The 24,374-nt window shown below is 38.6% G+C and overlaps 2 protein-coding genes across 2 annotated transcripts; both read left to right on the plus strand.

Moving 5' to 3' along the window:
- Positions 1-1,672: 1,672 nt before the first annotated feature.
- On the plus strand, positions 1,673-4,275 carry LOC147260350 (interleukin-1 beta-like). Its single transcript, XM_086205421.1, has 5 exons — positions 1,673-1,762; positions 2,079-2,322; positions 2,920-3,084; positions 3,352-3,485; positions 3,624-4,275. Exons 2-5 carry the CDS (start codon positions 2,103-2,105, stop codon positions 3,840-3,842), a joined length of 738 nt encoding a protein of 245 aa, XP_086061547.1. The 5' UTR covers positions 1,673-1,762; positions 2,079-2,102; the 3' UTR covers positions 3,843-4,275.
- Positions 4,276-5,131: 856 nt separating this feature from the next.
- On the plus strand, positions 5,132-24,228 carry ckap2l (cytoskeleton associated protein 2-like). The gene is made up of 9 exons (XM_086206902.1): positions 5,132-5,333; positions 9,721-9,787; positions 9,879-9,933; positions 11,305-12,557; positions 12,838-13,033; positions 13,931-14,089; positions 16,287-16,347; positions 18,124-18,283; positions 22,555-24,228. The coding sequence occupies exons 1-9, from the start codon at positions 5,294-5,296 to the stop codon at positions 22,865-22,867; spliced, it is 2,304 nt and encodes a 767-aa protein (XP_086063028.1). The 5' UTR covers positions 5,132-5,293; the 3' UTR covers positions 22,868-24,228.
- Positions 24,229-24,374: the final 146 nt, after the last annotated feature.

Below are 24,374 nucleotides of genomic sequence, written 5' to 3' on the forward strand. Positions count from 1 at the left end.
AAAGCTGCCATAACATCATCTGAAATATAGCGACTAATAACAACTAATATATTTTTTGAGATAATATCAATAGGAGCTGGAATATCAATACATTATTATGTTTTTATTTTTAGAGTGATGAATACAATCAAAATGCCCCACGTTTACTCCTCTAAATCTATGATCATTATGTGACTTTGTTTCATTTTTGTATGTTCTGTTTCAATTTTTTAATACACACTTTATCATGTCCTCTGATCTGACACGTCTGATTCTGGATGAACACCTTTTACAGATGATGTAAAAGGTCAAAACACATTGAATTTAGCCAGCTGCGTAACTACATAGCCCCGCCCCATTCCCCAGGGGGAAGTCATGAAACGTCAAATTCAGCTGCAGTTATGCAATTCTAAACAAACGTCTGTCTAAAACACCTGATGGAATGCTCTTTCACAAAAAAAGAACTTCTTATCTCCATTGAGCGTGTGAAGATTGACATAAACATTGACCCATTTGTGTGAATTTATTGGAATTTTTCATCCAACAAGATATCACTATAATCTATTTTTCTTTTGATAATTATTATTATTATTGTTAGCGTGCTCAAGAGGGTCAGTCAGCCAGATAGATGTGTTTTTGGGGCTAGAAAAAATAAAGAGTTGGTGGAAGAAAAGATATAGTCAACATTTTCTGTTATGGGTGATTATTTTTTACAGGTCTTTAATTTTCTAAAAAGAGGCTTGATCCACAATCCCTTTAATTGTGTAAAAATGATCAAATCTTATATCAGAAAAATAGAAATTCCAAACCCCAATTTAATGAAAAAGCAGATTTGAATAAGAAACACAATATTATTTACAAGTTATTATGTAGTTAATTACAGTATTAAAAATGTCTACCTTTATGGAAATGTTGGAATCATTATATTATGTCCATCAGTCGATCCATTTTTTATTTTTTTTAACCATTTATCCTGTAAAGGGTCATGGGGGGGCCTGGAGCCTATCCCAGCTGCCTTCAGGCGAGAGGTGGGGTTCACCCTGGATGGGTCGCCAGTCCATCTTAGAGCCAACACGTTCAGACAGGCAACAGCCTACAGTCAATTTAGAGTATCAATCAGCCTCGTCCCCATTTGCATGTCTTTGGACTGTGGGAGGAAGCTGGAGTACCAGAGAGAACCCACACAGGGAGAACATGGAGACTCACACAGGAAGATCCCGTGCCTGACCCCAGGGTCAAACTTATATTTTATATGTATATGTATATATATTTATATATGTATATATATGTATATGTATATATATGTATATATGTGTATATATATATATATGTATATATATATATATATATATATATAGTCTTGTGTGAATGTCATTACTGCTGATATCATCCTTAATGAAAACATATCACAGTTATATCTCCAAGGTATTTCATTAAATAGGGGCATTTCACCATCAAGGTGATTCATTTACAGGTAATGTGAGAGTCAGCTGAAATAATACCCATTATAAGGATTGCTCATCTCTATGCAGTTTGTGCAATATCAGCTTCAGAGGATTTCCTTGTGTTTCAACATCTCGTCATTCTCTTGTACGGGAGTAGTGTGTAAGTACAGCATTTCATCATCAGCAGTGAAGACCATCCCACTTCCTGTGTCTTGGAGGGAAAATTCCTTCATTGACAAGCGTACTGAGTGTAATAAAAGCACAGGCAGCAGACCCACTGCAACACAACAACTGCTGGGAACGTATCCAGACATACTTAACTGAACTTCTTTAAACAGGTAAAATGGATTTTTTTGGTTTTACTTGACAATCTGGAGCAACAAATGTCACAGGATTGTTTCTGTCAAATACTCTGCTGTTTGTATGAAAGTTGGAAGTCATCCAACAGTTAAAATAGTAGATTCTGTCAACAAATTGACATCTGTATGACTTAGAAATTCCATCAAGTGTCAAGTGTCATGAGTAAATGCCTTACAGCTGCAGGCGCTATTATACACCTAAAAAGTAAGAAATTATGACCTGAGCAAGCAGAAAGGTAGAAATTATTCATATTTCTCTACATGTTTTGTGATAATAAAACCTCTTTCTCTGCAGATCTTCCTACATTTACTAATAAACATGGAATCCAAAATGAAATGGAACATGAGCGAGAAGTGGAGCTCCAAGATGCCCAACGGACTGAGCTTGGAGGTTTCCCATCATCCACTGACCATGAGGAGCGTGGTCAACCTCATCATTGCCATGGAGAGGTTAAAAGGCAGCCAAGCAGAGTCTGTACTGAGCACTGAGTTCAGGGACGAGCACCTGCTCAACATCATGTTGGAGGACATTGTAGAAGGTAGTCACACATACGAATAATTTGATAACATGCCCTATATTAAAAATTCAGATTTTTTTTTTAATGACTCTTCTTATTAAAAAAAGTTATGATAAAAATAAATGAATGCCTAGATAATTGAGAGACGTGATCTGCCACAATATCACTCCCGTGTTATTTGGCCTGATAAGAGCTCAGTCACAAAGGTGTGGATGTGTGCAGATTGTCTGACACATTCAACACAGTTGGATTGCACGCAATCAGGTGGAGCAACTTCCTCTTGCTTTTATTGGTATATGGAGTCTAAGTCCCATAAGACTTTATTTTATCTAGTAAGAAAAAATATCACATTGGATTACACATTCGCCGAATCTACCAGATATTATTTTCATTACCTGTGCTTCGTACATACAGCTGTAAAGTTTGTGCCAATGAGCAATGAATGTGTGGAATTTAAGTGAATTAAATTTCTCACTGAAGAGATATGTGATACAAAACCAGACAATATGACAAAACCAAATAATTTTAAATGTTTAATATGTTGAATTGAGGATAAACTCCTGCTGCTTCCTTGTGAAACAATGCCATAAATAATCCTCTATGCCTTCTTTTTCTTAGAGCAAATTGTGTTAGAGCTGGAAACAACTCCACCAGTTCAGTTCAGCAGGACAGGCGAGCACCAGTGCAGTGTGGCGGATGGCCAAAAGCGAAGTTTGATTCTTGTTCAAGAGAGCATGGAGCTCCACGCAGTCATGCTGCAGGGAGGCAGTGAATACCGCAAAGGTAAAATTCTGGAACAGAGCTACCTAATGTAGGGCCTGTGGGCCAAAACTACCTTAAAGATGGGTAAGAAAAATTCAATTCAGGCTGGCAGTCTGTACAAGACTCCTGAGCGGGTGATTTTAACAGTGATACATAAAGATCAATTCCTCTGACTTTGGCTACTTCCTGTTGTGTAAATTCACATGTGTAAAATAAAATGCACAGAAACCGGCCTTTGTCTGATCAGCTGTCATTGAAATGACCCTGTATCCTCTGTTCTCTCCCCAGTTCACCTGAACATGTCGACATACGTTCATCCCTCACCTAGTACTGAAGCCAGACCGGTGGTTCTGGGCATCAAGGGTACAAACCTCTTCCTATCATGCCACCAGGATGATGACCAGCCAAACTTACACCTAGAGGTAACAAATTCATGCTGCATTTCTCAAAGCTAGACCATGTTACTTATCATCAGAAAGCAACATCACTGACAATTCGCTAAAATTTTTTACCCTGGATGATGGTAAAACCCTCCAACATTTTTTCTTGTTTCCCCTCAGGAGGTAGAAGACAAAGACAGTCTGGCAAAGATCACCTCAGGAAGTGAGATGGAGCGGTTTCTCTTCTACAAACGGGACACTGGACTCAACATCAGTACCCTCATGTCTGCACGCTTTCCTGAATGGTACATAAGTACAGCAGTGCAAGACAACCAGCCAGTGGAATTGTGCCTGCCAGCTGCTGCCCGCTACCAAACCTTCAGCATTCAGCAGAGTTAAAAAAAACAAAAAAAAACTGCAAAAGAGAAATGTGGATGTTCATCTAGGGAGCAAATCTGGCCCTCTTTGGAAGAACATATTGAACGGGGTAAAAAATGTAAAATAATTCAGATACTAGTTTGATTCTTATAATCTGCAACAAAGAAATAATTTTAAAAGAAAATCATAGTTGGTTACTTTATGGAAGCACGGAAAGTAGAACACTCATGGATTGACATTGTTAAATTTAACCACTAGGTGGTGAGACTGAGCTACTGCTGAACATTGCCAACATTGGTTCTGAATGACTTGACACACTGTGAATGCTTTGATGTCTATTTATTTATTTATTTATATATCTATTTAAAGATGTATTTATGCAGAAGACCACTCACTAAATTATATGCAAAGAAATTAAATGATGTGCAAGAATCTAATAAAGGTTTATAACTTATTTGGATCAAAGATCATTTGTGTTGTTGCAAGTTCTTAGACACTGTTAAGATAAAGATGCAGGTGGAAATGGATGAGAGACCTCATACTGGACTTTAGCTGGAAACCAGAGACAGTACATTTCCAACTCACTCTGAGTCTGTGAATTCTTCCCTCAATTCTTGTTTCCAATGCATACCCAAGAATACAAATGACATATTGGTCACTGTATTTCTGTCATGGCCCAGTTTAGGCTGTTGCACTTTCAGTTGTGGACATCAGGTTTTGGAATCTCAAGTTGTGTCTCTTATTTATCATTAGCTTGTATCTATTTTGTGTTTCTTCTTGTATTTTTTTTTCCACTCAGGTTCTTCATTACTGTTTTATATTGGAAGCTCCTCCTATGTCTTTGTCTTCCTGACATTTCCTGTCTATGTTAATTTGCTTTCATCACCCCGTTCTCGAATGTTTTACATGCACGAGCGCGCGCGCACACACACACATATGACTAAACTAAATATATATATATATATATATATATATATATATATATATATATATATATATATATATATATATATATATGACTAATCATGAAATAGTAGGCTAATGATGTCAGTAAGTAGCAACGAATATTCTTACTTTTGTTGATTTTGGGGTGGAAAGTTTTACTAAGTATGTTTTACGGGGAATAATTTTGCATTTGATGTATGAATTGTGAGTGTAAACCAGTATGCCTACAGATGTTTTACTTGCAAGAATAATTAACGTTTGTGATTTACAAGTTAATCCAGGACAAATGACGTTTCACTCACGTAGCTTCAGTTGTTTTTGGGTTTTTTTTTTAGCTTCTATCCAATCAGTGCAGGCTCTTTGTTTGGTCATTTCAAACTGTCCAATCAGAGGCGAGGAGCTTCTTACTCGGCGATTTCAAAACAGAATGCGCGAGTTCGTACTTTGTTGCACTAAATATCACGGCACCATCCAGGCATTTTTATAAAGAACGCTGACAACACGAGCAGAAGGGAATAAACAGAGATATGGAGAAGGAACAGAAGGACACGATAATAACAAGAAAAGGTCAGAAGGCTGTTGAGTCATAAACTAAACTAGTAAAGTTATCATTGTTTAGCTCACCTAGCTTTAGCAAATTAGCAAACATTCATGCTAAGGTAGACAACGAGCTGATTTTATGTTTGGATGACAAACTTTAGATAAATAAATATTGTTGATGTTTCTGTCAGACAGACCATCTTTGAAAGGTTTTAGGGACGTTTAATATCGATGTTCAATATCAGTTTGAAGCTTCTGTTATTCTCTCGGTGTATGAGGATATATGACAACCTCGTCCTAAAATGTTGCTGACACGCTACCAGTAAATATTGAAAATCAGTTACGCCCAGCAATATCGAGGCTCTCATGTCACTACCACGTTTGAGCGATTTATCATTCTTTGAAAAAATCTTAGACACTCCGGTATTTTCGTGCGATTCTCCGACCTATGCGATCTTCCTTTCCATCTGCATACACTGGTATTCCTTGTAACTGAAGTCAGTTTACTAATCATGAGTCGGGTGTTGGCGTCAAGATCAGGGGCATGATAGCATGTTATAAAAACTGTATGCTTTACTTGTTAAAATGTTCAATAATTTGCCTTATACTGTCAATATTGAAACAGTTAAATCCATACTCCGAACGCAAGCGCTCTTTCTGTAAAAATGAAGTCATCCTCTGTCCTAAGGCTTTTTAACACTCACAATCATAGCTTGAGTGAATTTTATTTCATAGACATTGAAACGATGCCTATGAATGATTGGCCTTAATATGTGTTAGTTGCATTCATCAACTATAGTTAAGTACACTTGTGATTGTAGCTATACATGATGAGGAATAGCTAGTAGACTGAAACGTCTGTTAGAAGATTGCAAGAAATATGTTAACTTCGACAGATGTCCTCCTGTATTTTTTTTTAATGATTATATATCCAAAGAAATGGATTGATCTTTATGTTTTGTCATAATGGAGGGTTATACAAGGGTGATTTCCTTAGTTATCACACTTTGTGTCCCTGACAGGAATAAGGACATAAAAACATATTTCATATTCTAGTCGCACCTGCCTGACACCTAAAGGAACAGACAAAAATTAAAATAAGAAGCCAGATTTTGGACATTCAATAATGCTTCTCTTTGCATGTATTAGGGATCTCAAATGAATTTTACAAATAAATGTCCAAAACATGCCACAGAGCTTTTTTTTTTAAGTATAGAACACCTGTTACATTGGACTGTATTTGAATCCTTCCACATTTTAGGTGGTAATTCAAGCTGACAGGAGAGTCATAAAGTAAACATTCAACAATGCTATTCATCACTTCATTTTCATTATTGAGACTTTTCTGCTACACCATGTCATCTCCATCACACTACATAATTTAATGTAAAATAAAATAAAGTTATGATTGTAAAACTGCACACTTTTATTAAACAGAAAAAAGGTAATAATTTTGTTTAAAATGCCCTAGTTTGTAGATTATTAACTCTGAAAATTAGAACAAAATTAAGACAGTACAATTTCTTAAATTATGTTATCGCTCACTGTTAGAATTTATGGCTTTCTTGGTTAAAGAAAACCCCCCAAAACCATTTAATTTAAAGTCGTACTGAGTAGCATTGTCCTTTGCCTGTCTATTTCTGCAGAGTGCCTTAACTTTGCCTGCATTTGATTTAGGGCCCTACTGACACAGAATTTTTGAGCCTGATATCAATTTTATAGCACAAAAATATCTAAGATCGCATGTATGCAATTGATATTTTGAGGTTGTTTTCCTTTTCTTTTCTTTTTTTTTTTTGCTGGACTGAAAACAGACTTTCTAAGTTCATTGTGCACCAATTTTGTATTTATATGACTATGTAAAGTTGCTAACAAAGCTAATTTCTTCAACAAATAAGTCACTTTATTAAATAAATTGCTTCATCATTGTCATACATGGTCATTTGAATAAAGCCCTAAATAAAATAGGGAGTACAGGGGCCAATGTCAGGGCATGTGTTCTTCAAAATTAAAGTTTTTCCAGCATGGTATAAACACGTCATCTACTCTTAGCCAGGTGGCAGTAGATCTCTATGGAATCAGACACACAGTTATTGCCATTTGAATCTCATCAGATATTGATATATGTAACTTCTACTCTAGAAGTCAAATAAGAGATTAACCCTTTATATTCTGGTATTTATCGTTCAGCAGGTCATTAGAAAACTATGTCTCTGGCTTTTACTTGGGATTGAATTGCAGATTATTGTTGGCTGTCATTATTAGGCTGTCATGGTTATGTTGTATCTCATATGCTCTTTTCCAAGTAGGAGGAAGGTGTGTGTTAGAACTTAACTGGAAAATCTATTTCAGTACCTTTTTAGTTGTCATCTTTTACATTGAATATGTGCCGATCATGTAGTCACATTATAAGTGTGAGAATGTGAGAGGATGTTAAGTTATTAAGACACTTTACCCCTAGTTAGCATCTCTCTCTTAGATATGATCAATGTGTCACTGTTGTCCACAGTCTTACCACTGTCCTTTTTAAAGTAGTGGTAATTAAACCCCTTCTCAGAAAAAAAAAACAAAAAAACCTCTGGATCCAGAAGTTTTGGCCATTTATCGACCAATATCAAATCTTCCTTTTCTCTCCAAAATTCTTGAGGAACCAGCTGTTAAACAGCTCTGTGACTTTCTCCATAGCAACAGCTTATTGGAGGATTTCCAGTCAGGTTTCAGGGTTCATCATAGCACAGAAACAGCACTAGTCAAAGCTACCAATGACCTCCTACTAGCATCACATGAGGGACTGGTCTCTGTGCTGGTCTTATTAGATCTTAGTGCAGCTTTTGATACCATTGACCACCATATCCTTCTACAAAGACTGGAACATGTCATTGGCATTAAAGGAACTGCACTAAACTGGTTTAGGTCATATTTACTAAGTCTATCTCAGGTTATACTTGTTAATGTTGATTCCTCTGATACTATTACAGTCAGCTATGGTAAACCACAAGGATCCATGCTTGAACCAGTCATATTTACTCTGTATCTGCTTCCACTAGGTCACATGATAAGGAAACACTTGTTTTTTTCACTTATCAATGCAAACGACATGAAACAAATCAGCTGACTAAACTTTAGGCCTGTCTAAAGGAAATAAAAACGTAAATGACCTCCAATTTTCTTTTATTAAACTGACAAACCTGAGGATATTATGCTGGGCCCAAAATACCTTAGAGACATCCTATCTAATGAGATAGGTCTCCTGGAAGGCATCCCCTTGTTCCCCAGCACTACTGTAAGGAACCTGGGAGTTCTCTTTGATCAGGATCTGTCCTTTAACTCACACATAAAGCAAATCTTCAGGGCTGTTTTCTTTCATCTCTGTAACATTGCAAAATGAGACACATCCTGTAAAGGATTCAGAAAAACTAGTCCATGCTTATGTCACTTCCAGGCTGGGTTACAGCAGTTTTCTCTTATCAGGCTGCACCAATAAGTCCCTAAAGACTCTTCAGCTGGTCCAAAACTCTGCTGCCTGCATGTTGACTAGAACTGACAGAAGAGACCATGTCTCTCCGGCTTCTTCACTGCCTTCTTTTGCATTGGCTCCTTGTCAAATTCAGAATAGAATTCAAAATTTGTACATACAAAGTCCTCAACAATCAGGCACCTCTTTCTCTGACAGAGCTCATTGTCCCCTATTATCCAGCTTCCTTCGCTCCTAGTGCAGGGCTACTCGTGGTTCCTAGAGTCTCTAAAAGTGGAATGGGAGCCAGAGCCTTCAGCTATCAGGCTCTGCTCCTGTGGAACTGTCACCCAGTTTTGGACCAGGATGCAGACACCCTCTCTACCTTTAAGAGCAGACTTAAGACCTTCCTTTTTGATAAAGCTTATAGTTGGGCTGCTTAGGCTAGTCTTTTGATATCCTGCTTTAAGTTTAGACTATTGGGGGATTTATTTAGTAGTATTTATAGCAGTATTCTCAACACTGTATAAGCATTAACATCAGCATTCTGTTTTCTAGCACATAATTGGACATATGCTGTAAGTGAGTGCTTGAATAATCTGTTGATCTGCGTATCGGTAGCTAGTTGTTGTTGTTTACTGTCTTGTTCCAGCCTGTTCACATTCCCACCTGTCTGTCATTGTCTCCCCCTTTCTCTCTTGTTTTACCTCTGTCCCTCTCTTTCTTTCTCTGTATCTGTCTGAATCTGAATCATTCTCCATTATATGTTTGTCTCTGCTCTCTTTCCCCCCGAACCGGTCAAAGCAGATGGCTGTTCCCATTTAGCTTGGATCCTGGATCCTGGATTGAGCCCATACAGATAAAATTGACTGAAGCTTTACCATAGAATTTATTGTTGAGTGTAAGGGAAAGACTATGACGGAGCCAATGCTGATTACCCAATTTTTTTTTTTGCCACAGAGTTACGTAGGCAGAAATTGATGGAGTACTTGGTGACAAAAGGAAAGCTGAAAGTGCTGAACCCTGCGTAAGAAACAAACTGCATGATGAATCACACTGTCATTAAATTGTGTTGTTTATGTACTTAGTAAATTAATTGAATTAATGTTATTCTTCAGGCCTTGTATCCGTGACAACTGTCAGGTTAAAAAGCCTGTGTCTTCTGCACTACAGGTATGTGTGTATTTGTATCTTCGTATGAGTATAACTATGTCTGTTTTAAGTTAGAGATTTAATGAGTTTTGTTAAAAATAATTTTTCTGTTAGCAAGATAATCCAAAGGATTTTAACTGATTGTAGTAAATTTTGTAGAAAGATTAAATTTAAGTTTAAGAACCATTCAAATTTGGATTGGTTTGAAAGACATTATTTTACCATGACATGGGTACACTGGTTTGAAAAACTATTCATACCCCTTGAACTTCTCCACATTCTGTCACGCTACGACCCCAAACCTAAATATATTGTATTGGAATTTAATGTGAAAGACCAACACAAAGTGGCACACAATTATGCAGTACAAAGAAATTTATACATTATTTAATTCTTTTTTTTTTTTTACAAATAGTGTGGTGTGCAAAATTATTCAGCCCCCTTTTCTCTGGGTGCAACCATTTGCCTTCAGAAGTTGCCTGATGAATGCTGAATGACTAAATAGAGTCCTCCCATGTGTAATCTAATCTCAGTATAAATAAAGCTGTTCTGTGGCAGCCTCAGAGGCTTGTAAAGTGAATATTGGAGCGCAAACAGCATCATGAAGTCCAAGGAACACACCAGACAATTCACAGATAAAGTTGTGGAGAAGTTTAGAGCAGGGTTACGACCGATAGTTGTCCTGTGGACAGATCCCCCCAACTAAGCTGTGGACCTCTGCAGTTCGTCCAGAATCACCATGGGCCTCTTGGCTGCATTTCTGATCAGTGCTCTCCTTGTTTGGCCTGTAAGTTTAGGTGGACAGCCATGTCTTGGGAGGTTTTCAGTTGTGCCATTTTCTCTCCATTTCTGGATGATGGATTGAACAGTTCAAACTCAAGAAATCTTTTTATTGCCTAACCCTACTTTAAACTTCTCCACAACTTGCCCCCCCCCCAAAAAAAAATCATGTATAATTGTCTTTGCACTTCACAATTGTGTGCCACTTTGTGTGTCTTAAACAAAAAGTTCCAGTGAAATATATTTATGGTTGTGGTTGTAATGTGACGATGTGTAAATGTTCAAGGGGTATGAATATTTACGCAAGCCACTGCATGTGGTCTCTGAGCCCTTTTATTTGCCAAAAGCAGGAAAGAACTTAGCATGACATGGATCAGTGGAGTTAGATTCATGTTGGGTGCAATCAAATGCTAAATATTTTTGGCTGCTTTTCAGAAGGTACAGTTGTTACTTGTTGGCCTTTTGACTATTTTGCTATACCGTGTGTAGTTCTCTCTCAGAACTACCTGCTGTGCTGTTAACATAACTTTTAACTAACTAGTTTCTCTTTCTCTCTCTCTCTCTCTCTACTTGTCATCATTTTAATTGTGTTTCTTTAATTTTATTTCACAGGTTATCAAAAGCAAAGAAAATAAAGCTCCAGCAAGTAGTTTAAGAACTGATGCCAAAAAAGGTCAAACTCTGGGTCCTCTATCCACCCAAGAGAATCCTGCAAGAAAAGTATTTGCTGTTAGTAACAAATTAAGTATAAAAGGGGGCATCGTGATGGGCCAGCACAGTCGTTCATCTATAACTACTGACCAAGCACAGTCAAAACGTTATCAAAATCCAGAGCTCACAAGAACAAACACTGTGTCCTCTAAATCAAACCTGAGTACAATCACTCTTCTGAAAACTAAGCCCAATACAGAAATGCAGCCTTCGGGGAAAATGTCATCCACTGCCAAGCCAAGTGCTGAGAATAACTCAAGCAGTAGATTAGGCACTAAATCAAATATTGTTTGGTCTTGTCCAACAACCACATTCACTGGGAGGGTGAGTCTTGCACCCATTGTTAAAACAAAAACAGGACTGATGCCTGCCATGATCCAACCAAGACACACCAAGACAGTGTTGCCACGCACCTCGGCCACAATTGTTGCCTCCAGTACTACATCTTCTGTTGCCAAAAAGGTTGGTTCCAGCATCTCATCATCAGTCCCTGTTTCCAAGGGTTCTTGGAAAGCTCAGAAGAAAACTTTTACAACCCCTGGTCTAAACCAGCCTGTTAAAGAGAAAACATCTCTTGCTTGGACTCAGAGAGCTGGCATTACAGCTCAAGATCCACATAAATGCAATTCTAAACAACCTTTGGGTAAACCTTCTCATTCAGCTTGTAGGGTACCACGTTCAAATGGACAGACATCCCGATTCACTACCTCCATGTGTGCATCAGCATCTGTGAATTCAACCCATACATCTGCTGGTATGCCCAAAGGCATTTCAAGAAAGCAAAGATCTGAGATCAGAGGGGAGAAAAGGGAACCAATATGCAAAGCTACCTCCCAAACTTCCTCAGGGTCAGCTTGTGACGGCAGTGCTAGGGTGGTCAGTGAGGTTCCACGGGGGGTTACTGATGCAAAGGGAGAGAAAAACAGTATATTTAAGGAGAAAGAAAGCAAGATGGGACACCGATCAATTAAAGCTTGTCCTCGAAAAATGAGTGAAAAAAGATCAAGTGCTCCAGTGATGTCACAGACAGTGCCACGGCCAGCCAGGACCATCAGCCGTGCACGACGGACCACAGATATGAAGATGCCAAAGCTTCCTGTCGTGGTTTCCCAGACTGTAGGAAACAAACTTACTGCTGCCCAGGAGGAAAGAATGTAAGTCAAAAAGGATGAACTGTGCTTGAGGGTGGAGTTGGGTGGGCGGGGTTTGCATGGTTTGGCTTGGCTTGTGACATCTGGTGATTTCAATACAATAGGGTGTAATAGGGTTTGGATTTCATTCCTAAATTGAAAAGAACGGTTGTTTGTGTGGAATAAGTAACAAAGCATCAGCTTACATATATTGCATTGCATTCTACTTTCTCTCCCCTCATCCTCCTCCTCTTTGCTGATCCATGTAAAATTAATGTTGAACTTTTTTATATTTTGTGACCAGGAGAAAACTGCAGGAATGGCGAGAATCCAAGGGTATTTCCTACAAGCGTCCTCCGATGCCAGTAAAACCTCAGGTCCTGCCCACTATGGCCATGGCTCAGCCTTTCTGGGCTGCCATGAAGGTGGAAGATGAGGCCCACACCTTTATCTGTGCTGTGGACAAGTCCTTGGCTGACTGTATCAAGTTGCTTGGCGAGGTACTCAGAGTGACTTTAGAAGTTGATGCAATATCTCACAGCTACACAAAAGGGCCCCCAATAAAATGTGCAGGTATGTACCTGTGAGCCCTACCGAGCGAGTTCCAGACCATGTTGCAAACATGTTCACAGGAACCCACAAAACAATGAGGAATGGAGTGCTGCCAAAGTTTGATATAACCGGAGTGTATGAATATCATCTGAGCTATCTGTTACACCCCAATCTAGGGGGTCTGGAGCGTAACGTGAATTGGACCCATCTTCCCCGTGTCCCAAGTAGCTACAACGAACAACTCTCTGTGAGCACAAATAATAATGGTGATTTCTTTCCAAAGTGTCTACTTACAATATATACAATTGTAATAACTAAAGGTGAGCACTAGGGCTTCGGGGTAGACCTAGGCCGAAAACAACAAACAAAAGGAGTCTTATCTATAAAGAAAATACCTTACCTACCCATGTACTCAAACATAAGACAATCTTTTTACCTCTCTAACGAACTGAAAACAGGAGAAAACTTGCTTAAACAAAATGGCAGCCCACCCTTACTGCTCACACACACACACACAAAAGCTCAATCTAATAATATGTCACTTATCGCACACAAGGTGGCAAGTTGGGAGATGAGGAGGATAGAAAATGCGACTGCCTGCTGTCTCTCTCTCCCGTAGAAGCCATCTTGCCTCCTTTATACCTGGCTGGGTCTGATTGGCTCTGACTTCTAGCCTATCATGGCCCAGGCTTCGAAGTTGTCCACCAATCCTGGTTCCGTGATGGCACATCTTCATCTGCATATGGAAATACAGAGACACACACGCACACATACACACCCACTCCACACTCAGCCAGCACAAATATACAAACGACCTCGGTCATAACATATCCTTTCACCCACAGAGTTGTCCTCCAGACCAGGTGAAGAAGGTTCTTTCACGGCTGCCAGCAGTATCCCAAAAGTTTGCAAAGTACTGGATCTGTAAGGCCCGTCTGATGGAACAAGAGGGCAACTTGGATGTCTTGCCCCTGTTTGAAGAGGCTGTTCGTGTTGTGTTGGAGGTAAGATGTCTTATAATCAAACATTAGAGGGATATTAAATAAGGAATTTAGATATACTGTAAAATACAATGTATTCAAAGTTTCTAAGGCCAATGGTTAGTTTTGTTTGGGATTAAAAACTTAGATAACAGTATATCAGATGCGAATGTCTGTAATACAGATATAGAACGTCACATGCAAATGTCTGTAGTACTTTGGTATCTTCAGTATCTTTGAGAAAGGCATAAGAAGTGTAAGCAGTTTTTTTTGGATTGATTTTTATTTTATTGATTAGCATTCAATTTCCCAATGAAATACAGAGAGAAGTGTTCACTTCAAATTATGATATTATATAGAAGGGATGAAGCTAATCAAAAGGTGTAGGCTAAAGCTCATGCTTAACAACAACTGCAAGGCAACTCCGTTATATCATGAAATTTAGGAGCAAAAAGAAACTTTCAAACATCTTAGAGAAGTAAATAAATAGAGTTCTATAACAATAAGTTTCAGTAATTTCATCATTATTATTCTTCGTGTCTGATTGATCTATAGATAGACAATAAAGTTCCATAACAATTATCCAACCAAAGTTTCAGTAATTTCATTATTATTTTTCTTCATACCTAATTCATTGATAAATAAACCTCCATGACATAAGAAGGTTTCAGTACTGGCAGTTCCACTATTCTTCTTCTTCATACCTAATCTATAGCTTTTTGTAGTACCATAGTTTTATACATGTTTTTAAAGGAGGAAAGCAAAATGCACTTTTTGCGGCACGGTGGTGCAGTGGTTAGCAAGAAGGTTCTGGGTTGAGCCACGGCTCGAGCACGGGATCTTTCTGTGTGGAGTCTCCATGTTCTCCCTGTTCCTGCGTGGGTTCTCGCCGAGTAACCCGGCTTCCTCCCACAGTCCAAAGACATCAAGAGGGGACGAGGCTGATTGATACTCTAAATTGACCGTAGGCGTGGCTGTGATAATAAATGGTTGTCTGTCTCTATGTGATGGACTGGCGACCTGTCCAGGGTGAACCCGCCCCTCGCATGAAGGCTGCTGGGATAGGCTCCAGCCCACAACCCATAACAGGATAAGCAGTAGAAAATTGATAGAAATGCGCTTTTTAAATTTCCTTGTCACAACTATTTCACAAGTTAACACCTCTAACATAAACACAGCCCTGTCTTATATTTGTTCATATCTTAGTTTGGGTTATTTATTGTTTGTTTGTTTGTTTTTGAAAATATCTGTTCCTCTCAAATCATAGCGACTCTCATTTGAAACAGCTTCTGAGTGCTGTGGCTAAGTAAGTTACTTTGTGGTTTGTACATTATCTGTGCCATTTTAAATTCAACCAAATCATAAAATTTTAAGGTCTTTTATGTATTAAACAAAGTATTAGTTGGTTCTAAGAAGTTTGATTCATAATTCTTATGGTTCTTTTTTTCAGCTTGAAAATAGGAAGGGTGTTGGTTTTATATGCATTACCCCATATTTCCACACGATGCGTCATATTAAAAGGAACAATAAAGTTCATAAAATGCATCTTAGTGACGTTAGCACAAGTCAAGTCAATTTTATTTGTATGGCGCCAAATCACAACCAAAGTTATCTCATGACACTTTACAGGTAGAGCAGGTCCAGTACCACACTCCTTCAATGAATCTACACCAACAATTCTCCATCAGCAAACACATCCTGCAACAGCAGAAACAAAAACCTTCCTTTTAACAGGCAGGAGCGTCGAGCAGATCCAGGCTCAATGGGGACGGCCTGCTTTGACCGGTTGGGGGGAAAGAGAGCAGGAGAGAGGGGCAGAGACAAAGACAGATAATAGAGGAAGACAGATATGCAGAAGGAAAGAGAGGGACATAAATATAAATATTGTAACTCATCTCTTTTGCAATGCCTTATATTGTTCAAGCAGTGGCCCATGACAATGTTCCCAGCTTGAGGTTAAATCTTATTTGATGTGAAAGTATTTCCCTGTCAATCACTCTGCAATTCCTCATGTGTAATAACAAGAAATTCATAATAAGCCAAGTTTCACTACTTTCTGCATGATTATGATTATTTTATTTAATATGTGTATAAATATGTGTTTATTAAATGTGTTTTGGAAATTTTGCAGCTAATAAAATGTTGAATGTTGTTGGATGGTTGTATAGAAAAATACTTGGCTCACATGCTTGTTTAAATTCTTGTGGCTTGTTTATTCTAGCCAGTGGATGAGCTGCGGTCAGTGGTGTTTGAAATTCTGAAGAAAAAGGACGAACTCCAAGGTAGTTGACTTACATACTCTGTGTGTAATTGCTGTTCCTGTTACGAGGATGTACATTGTCATCTGTATTTATTGTGACTTGATAGGTTGTTTTTTTTTTACACTAAGTAAAGTCATACTGATGTAGCTGCTTTTTCATTGCCATGTGTATAGCTTAAATATTTATTTGAATTGTTTCAAACTAACAGTTAAGTTACATAGACATAGCTGTCATTCTATAACCTACAGTTTCTGAAGCAATCTTTTGGTAGTGGCATCTCATGTGTCTAAATCTTAAGCACAACCATAGAGTGGTGCAGAAATAAGGTCTAAAACATGGAAACAGCTGAGGCTGTGCCTAGGTATACAGACGTGTGGTTGAGGGAGGTAGTCCCTGCAGGAAACTTTTGTCTGATGGGAATGCAGAGCACCAAATATTTAAAAAATGAAACAGGCAGGTGAAGGAACATGTACACTTTAGATGGGTGGATTGTTAGCGGCTAAACATGTTTGTGCATTTACTCATAGCAAAGCAGCATCTTCCCAAGCTTCCTGTAGTGTTCTGGTTCTCGAGACAGAGGGCGAACTGACCATTATCTATGGCAGTTGAGACACTGACTGTTCTTAAGTGTCTCATACAGCCCATTAAATTTAATTCACCCTTTTTAATGTTTTGGTCGACAGTCATAATTATTTAAGAAAATACTGCATTTGTGAATTTTTTAAGTGGTTATGTCTTAAAAAGGGCAGTTGTCAACTCGTGGCTTCATGACTACAGAGGTTGATGCAGACATTAAAAGTCATCACGGCAAAAATAGGTCAAGTCATGTGTCCAGATTGTAGTTAGTTCCTAGCATAATTTTAGCTTTGTACATGTAATTCACATAAACCTCTATTTGCCACACTTTATATTCAGCAATAATCTGAAATCCATTCACAAATCATGTTGGTTTTTAGTCAAAGAACCCATTTGGATGCTGATCAGGAATTTCACCCGGTGTCCTCTGTTTGAAATTTCTTGGTCTTTATCCTCATAATTCGTCTGTAAGAGCTGATGGGACCCCCAGGTCTTGACCTGGGTCTGGGAGGGAACCTGTGGTATCTTCCATAAATTCTTTTATAATTGTAACTTTGTTGTTAGAACACTTAATGAAAGTAAATCTGACACTTGTGATGCCAGTATTGTCCAGATAAATAGCTGTGTTTAGACAAGGTGAAAGGTCACATTTGTGCAGGATGTTCCAATTAGGTATGACTGACGGCCGTTACTAGTATGACTGCTTACGAAGGGCGGAACTCCGATGGTCTGGGGGAGCTTTGTACATCAGTATTTGATATCCAGTAAAGAGTCCAGTGTAAGCCATCTCTGACTCTCCAGCCTGTTTCTTGTGTCTGACGAATTCCTTCTTCTCACAAAGTTCCTGTACACATGCCAATGCTTACTTCTATGTTGGCCTCCAAAAAATTTCTAATCCCTGCAACACTTTATTACTGCAGAAAAAATGTTGAAACTGCAGGGTATTACAAAATCTACTGTTTTTCAAATCAAGTTGTCCTGGGTGGTTTGCCAAAAGAATGAGCTAACCTGAAAATTATTTTTAATCAAATTTCTGCTTTCCTTCAACTTGCTGAAGGCGGTGTAGCCCTGGTGTGAGATTAGATTGGTCTGTGTTTACAGTTTGTTAGTTTAAAGAAAGTGTCTAATTTACCATTATAATTTGTGAAATATCAAGAAAATGCAAATTCTTAAAAGTGACTGGGTTTTTAAGGAATGGATAATTTTTCATGTATTGTTTAGCATCTGAAGAGGATAAGGACTCATGTCCAAGCAATGTGGAAAGCACGCCTGAGGGAAGCAATGACCCCATGACAACTCCCCCAAAACCTGTCAGAGCTCTTATCTGCGGAGAGACGGGAGACTCATCTGTTGTCAAGTACAAGATCACAGCAACTCCCAGGTATGTGTGTAAAGCAGCTCTCAGCAACACTTGGATAGGTTTACTTTTAAAGGGATTCTCCAAAGTGTCAAAGTACCACAAAGTGAGACAAATACAAACTTGGTAGTTGTACTCTTACATCATTTAAAAACAATGCATTAGGCCTATTCTGTTAATTTATTACTTTGTCATCTAGTAAAGCAAGTATTAAATTTACTTTGCTGCTATGATGAACAGGCATCTTATTGGTCAGATGAGGGTGTTTTTTTTTTTTGGTTTTATTTTTCATCTGTAAGCCAATTTTTATTTTTCATCTGTATGGTAGAATTTTTGGGTGATTAGACCAACTCTGGGGGCAGCGTGGCTCAGAGCTAGAGTGTCTTGCCACCGAAGGGTTCATGGTTCGATCCTCACTTCCCCTGGAAACCATGTCAAAGTATCCTTGAGCAAGATAGTGAACCCCTAATTGCTCCTGATGGCTCTGTGACGGACTGGCGACCCGTCTGGTGTGTACCTCGCCTCTTGCCCAATGTCAGCTGGGATAGGCTCCAGACCCCCGACCCTCAATGGATACGTGGTATAGAAAATGGATGGTTATTGTCATTGATTTGGCTTCCCATCTAGAGGGCCCCTTTCTCTGGTGGCTACATTTAGCCCTGATGATGCAATTTACATCCGTCTGTCCTGGGTTTGTTATGATGAAAGCTATGTAAGATGTAAAGCTGTTGTTTTGTCATTTCATACATAAACAAAACAGTATGTCCTTTTATTAATGAAGGAAAATTATTGGAAAGTTTGTTAGCGCATAGTTTTTCTATTTCAAAGGCTGCAGGCTGGCAAGTAATCCACTTCACTTATAAAAAAACAACACTTTTTATTCCAAGAAGGAATAAAGATAAATTGAGCCTGACATCTTCATACTGTGACTGTGTTGAAGGTTTAAGAGCTTCTTTTGGATCGTTAATTTACTGGCAACATTACAACATTCCACTTATAGTAAGCTAGAGAAGAGAAAATATTCTTGAAATAGACCATGTCAGATGTCACAAAATAGAGTAATCATCTGACTTCCCCTTTACGTGCGGTGGGAAAAAAGGAAGATTCTCTCCATGTTTACATGGGCAGTTGTAATTTCTGAGGTAATAAGATAGGAGAGACTTTGGCTCGTTGTCACACTTCCCCCTTCATCTTCAAATGAGTATATTTTATTGTCAAAATGTGGTAATTGTACCAGATAAAAGAACCAAGTCTCAGGCATGTATTTTGCATAAACTTTATTTTCATATGTCAGTATAGCGTAATAAACATTAATAGTGAGCGGATATGTCAGCAGGCAGGTATTCACACTACATAGGGTAAGATGTCAAATGGGATATTGTCATAAGAAACAAAGCATTTTTAGTTGTTTTTTTTTTAATTTAAAATAGGACTCCCACACACTGTATCTATGTTGCAGTATAGTATTTACATGTAATGATTCGGTGCCTAAACCGCCATCATGTTCAGAGATTTCTGTCAGTGAGAAGCCAGTGTCCAGGAGTCTTTTTGCAACTTTTTGGTCCAGTGCCTTTCTCCTACGTGCCTGTCTCATCTGATAGATACATTAAGTGTTCCTTTGTTTTTTACTTCAAATTCAAAGTTAAATCATCAATTTACAACAAGCCTTACTTGGCTATATGGATGGTACTGAGGACTGGCGTTGATTGGTGGCAGGGCATGCTTGGGTTGACGTTAAAGTACTAATGAGCTCCCTGGCAAACAGCGCTGCTAATGGTATTCATGGCGTGGCATTTTATTTCAAACAAATGTAGTTGACAACCACCTCCAATGACGCTAAAGCTCTCAACATCTCACAGACGTGAGGAGCACATAAGAAAGATCCACCTTGGCTTCGAATGCTCTGAGAGACCCTTTTTCATTCTGAATGTAGCTGCAACCGCAGCACAGTTGTGTCTTTGATGATTGTTTGGTACTGTTGAATCAAGAGTTTTAGCAGCTCCAAGCTGTACCATTAGCTAAAGAGTTAACACGTAGCCCTGTTGAGCTGAGCCATATAAGGTCGCCGTTTCATAACATTGGTTGTTCTGATGTCTCGTCAGAAACAGACAATTATGTACTTTAGAACTGTTTCATCACCCTTTTTTCAGCTCACATCATCATCAGCTTGAAATATTACTGTTCTGCTGCGCTGTTAATTTTCTCTGAGATGAGCTTTGCAATGTCTCATCTCATTGAAAAATGATTAAACTCGATAAATCATGATCATTTATAAACTAACAGCATGGCTGGGTGCAGCCATCTTGCCTCTGGCATCCAAGGATACCCTTTCCGACTGCTGTCATCATCAAATGAAGATGAATATAATAATAATAATTGTTATTGTTATAATTATTATTGTTATTATTTTATAGCACGCATCATACAGAGAATGCAGCTCAAAGGGCTTTACTTGCAATTGTGTTACATGTAAGAATAGCAGCAAGAGTCAACCTCCGAACTGCTTGTGGTTGTAGCCCGACCCTAAAAGCAGAGATTTAGTGCACTCTAAATACTGTAGTCAAACGCGTGTCCTAAAGTGCCAAAAATGGAATCACCAATCTGTTTAATTGCATGTTCCCTGATTCAGATATTGCCAGCTTGTTTACATGTGGTGCTGACAACATGGCTTACATAGCTACATTTGGATCAACATTGTACATCAAAACGGAAGTTGTTTTCGAAATTGAACAACAGGCCTTTTATCCTCATGTTTGATGAGAATTTGAAACCGACCACCAAAACGAAGTCGCTTGACGTGCACGTGCGTTTCTGGAATAAGGGACAAGCTCAGGCCAGGTGTCTCAGCCTTTGTGTCCCAGTTCATGGGAAACTCAACAGCGTGGGAATTGCTGGCCAATGTCATTGTATATGATACATATCACGATATTCAGCTCACGATACAATTCGATACACTGACATCCTTTTCTGATTTTAAAGGGCCAAAGTGATTTTGGTGACATCTTGTGAGTGTTCCATTGACTTGGATTGAATTCATTGAAGTGAAAGCATCAATTACACAATATATGGCTCTGACTGGCAGCTTGAAAATGCTGGACAAAATGAATCAAAGATGTGGTGAGAAAATTAGTTTCATTCTTTGAAACTGAGTGCAAATTGTAGCTTTCTCAGCTCTAACCAGACGAGAAAGGTGTCGGCGTCTGGGTAGCTAGAAATGCTCTGAAGTGGGGAAACAAAATATCAATATATATCTCAGAATTGATAAAATTGCTCAGCCCTACAGTCCAATCAATGTAGGTGTCCGAAAGTCTGACAAAAGAGGCTGGTAGGTTGGCTGAAGAATCAGAAGGAAAGGCAGGCAGCAAGCTGGCTCAGCTCATCTCCAAGTCCATCATTCTGAGAAGAGGCAGCAAGGAGAAGATGGCTGAGAATGAGCTCATTGCAAAGGAGATTGTGGCAAAGACAGCAGAGCTCAGAAATGGACTCTTTACTTAATGTTTATTGTATCCTTTTGGCATTATCTTTTTTTATTGTCGAGGGATCTTTGTTTCTGTGATCACTTAAGAGACTGCACTCTGCTTCCACAATCAAGCAGTTTAAGTGAAGCAGACATCACACTCAATTCATACACACATTTTTGAGCATGGCCTCATATCCTTTGAGACCTTGCCTTGAAAAAGACAATTGCAGGTCTATCTTAGAGGTTGGTCCACCTAAAGTAAGCCTGGCTTGGCTTTGTCGCCATCTTTTCAGGGTAACCCATTCACTTGAAGAACTTGGAAAGCAAAACATGGCAGCTTGACTTTAGTCTTGATGAGCTGTTTTGTTTTGTTTTTTTTTATTCACATAAACGGGGCTAATTCCTCACAACAGTTAAAGGAACTATGAAAAAGTTCCTCCATTCCAAAAATGTCCGTTGTGCTACAGTTGTTGTTTTTTTTTTCAGACAACAGCAGAAAAAATGCATGGTAGTCAAGTTTCAGAGATGCTCAGCTCCTGCCCACATATTCACCCGTATTGCATAAGCTATGGTAAATCTTCCGGTCTCAGTAGTCTCTTCATTGATTTCCGCAAGTAGCAGACCCATTTTGAACCGTTCTGCTCTCAGGTATACTGTTAAAAAAAATCCATTGCCAGAGGTTAGGGATCAACTTGTTGCGTGGTATTGATTCCTGTCTGTAGAAAGGCCTGGGACATATTTTTCTCAGAGAAAACCACGGGAAACTGGAATTTGGATAATATGTTACCTTTTCATAAAAAAATTCTAATTGATTATGATTCTGTTCTTCCTCCAGGGGCCCTTCAAGTGCACATAAACAGATGGCACCGGCACGGGTAAATGGCCAGGAGGTGCGTTTCTTCACCCCTGTAAGGCGTTCAGTGCGAATCGAAAGAGCCTCTCTCCAATACCCAGCATCCCTCCAGGAACATGATCTCTGTGTGACCTCCTACAATGACCTGATGGCTGCGGAGGATAAAAATATAAATGAGGAAATCATAGGAGGGGAGAGCAGCCCATCTGCCGATGACACACTGATGTACGTCTACAGACCAAATGAAGCTCTCACAGACAAGGTGATGGTCCAGTTTTTGTGTGAAGAGATTTAGTCCTTGGTGCTGTCTTTATATCCACCAAACCAAAAATAAGAGGGAAGACGGAAATAAATATACGCAATTGATACACGATTAAAGGTTTGGCCAATCTCACAGTGATTGTAAATACTGAGTTTTTCCTTTGGTTCCTGAAGTATTTTTAAGTCCTAATATCTTGTATTTGTGTTTGAGAAATGTAAAATAAATGGCTCATTGTAGAAAAAACCCAGTGTGTGTGTACACCTGGATACCTTATGGTTTATTAATCCTAATTTGACGAGTCTCTGGCACCTACCAGCTCAGAATTGTATATCGTTAACTGCACTCTTGCACAGCCAAAACTTGTTTGAGTTGAGTAATAGGTTTTTTTTTTTTTTACAGTTAACCCTATGATAGCTTGATGCCAACAGTTTACAGTGTTCAATAATGAATGCTAAAAATGACTTTTGTAACCATTTGGTTTATGACCTGGAGAGGTCTTTTGTCTTTCCTGTACATTAATTACACTGATATGCATGTGACACAAATGACAATGCGCGACAAAGCTAAAATGTAGGGACTCGTATACAGATATACGATGTGTTTTGATCAAGAAACAACAGAAACTTTATGTAGGATTGTAAATAACATCAGGTATAATCGTAGGCTCACCTATCTAATAGACTGTTGTGCAGGTTTGAAAACACTTAAATGACACATTAGATCACATGCACATCTGTCAGTACTCAATGTATGAGGGTTTCAGATATAAAGCTTCTTAACATTCTCTTTTGGAAATTTACTGACCATGACATATTCATTGTAAAGTTCATATGATATTAAGGGTTTTTTGTTGTTGTTGTTTTTAAAGGAAGAATCACATTTAAGCTAAAAAAAAATTAGAGCAATGCCGCTTAAAATGGTTTGAACATGGACATCTTTTCTCTCAATGTCATTCACATTTTGCAACAACATTGGACAACAGTACTTTAAAAAGATGAAGAGTTTCACAACAAAGTGAATCTGTCAAGATTATTGCCAAGTAATCTGGATTTTCAACCCCATATGCTTGCTGCTATCCCTCAAACTGCACTTCAGTGATATCAACATGACTTGTTTGTTTTTTCATCAACTTAAAGCTGGCATTATTATGAAGAATTGGAGCTACAATTGGTTTGAATGGGCATTTTGTCTTTGTTGTTTTGTTTTTTTTCAACGGAAGTTTCGAAGAAGGTTTTATTGTCAAGATTATGTCAAGTAATCTGTCCATTCAGCTTCATCCGCTCTGCTATCACTGGAGCTGCACTTCCACATGATAACTGGTGACAATTTTGTGTGTTTATGGATTCCCCTCCACCCCAAGTTGTCAGTGACATAAAAATTGTGAGAGAGCTGGAGTGACTTGACAGCTAAGAGGTTGCTGCACACTTGCAAAACCAAACAAAGCACAACACTGCAGCATGAGATCTTTATTGTAAATTATCTACTTTTCATTATCGTGGGAAACTGGAATCATAATTGAATTAATCAGCCAGCCGAGTAT

The sequence above is a fragment of the Aulostomus chinensis genome, chromosome 6 (assembly GCF_037954235.1).
Source record: "Aulostomus chinensis isolate RoL2024-O1b breed Wild chromosome 6, RoL_Achi_v1.0, whole genome shotgun sequence".
Taxonomy (NCBI): domain Eukaryota; kingdom Metazoa; phylum Chordata; class Actinopteri; order Syngnathiformes; family Aulostomidae; genus Aulostomus; species Aulostomus chinensis.

Bases quoted from the DNA above. Each gene is read 5' to 3' on its own strand.
- ckap2l (XM_086206902.1), top strand. From the start codon at position 5,294: ATGGAGAAGGAACAGAAGGACACGATAATAACAAGAAAAG. The intron at 9,934-11,304 runs GTATGTGTGTAT...TTTATTTCACAG, and splicing joins CTGTGTCTTCTGCACTACAG to GTTATCAAAAGCAAAGAAAA. The intron at 12,558-12,837 runs GTAAGTCAAAAA...TTTTGTGACCAG, and splicing joins GCTGCCCAGGAGGAAAGAAT to GAGAAAACTGCAGGAATGGC.
- LOC147260350 (XM_086205421.1), top strand. From the start codon at position 2,103: ATGGAATCCAAAATGAAATGGAACATGAGCGAGAAGTGGAGCTCCAAG. The intron at 2,323-2,919 runs GTAGTCACACAT...TCTTTTTCTTAG, and splicing joins GTTGGAGGACATTGTAGAAG to AGCAAATTGTGTTAGAGCTG. The intron at 3,085-3,351 runs GTAAAATTCTGG...TTCTCTCCCCAG, and splicing joins AGGCAGTGAATACCGCAAAG to TTCACCTGAACATGTCGACA.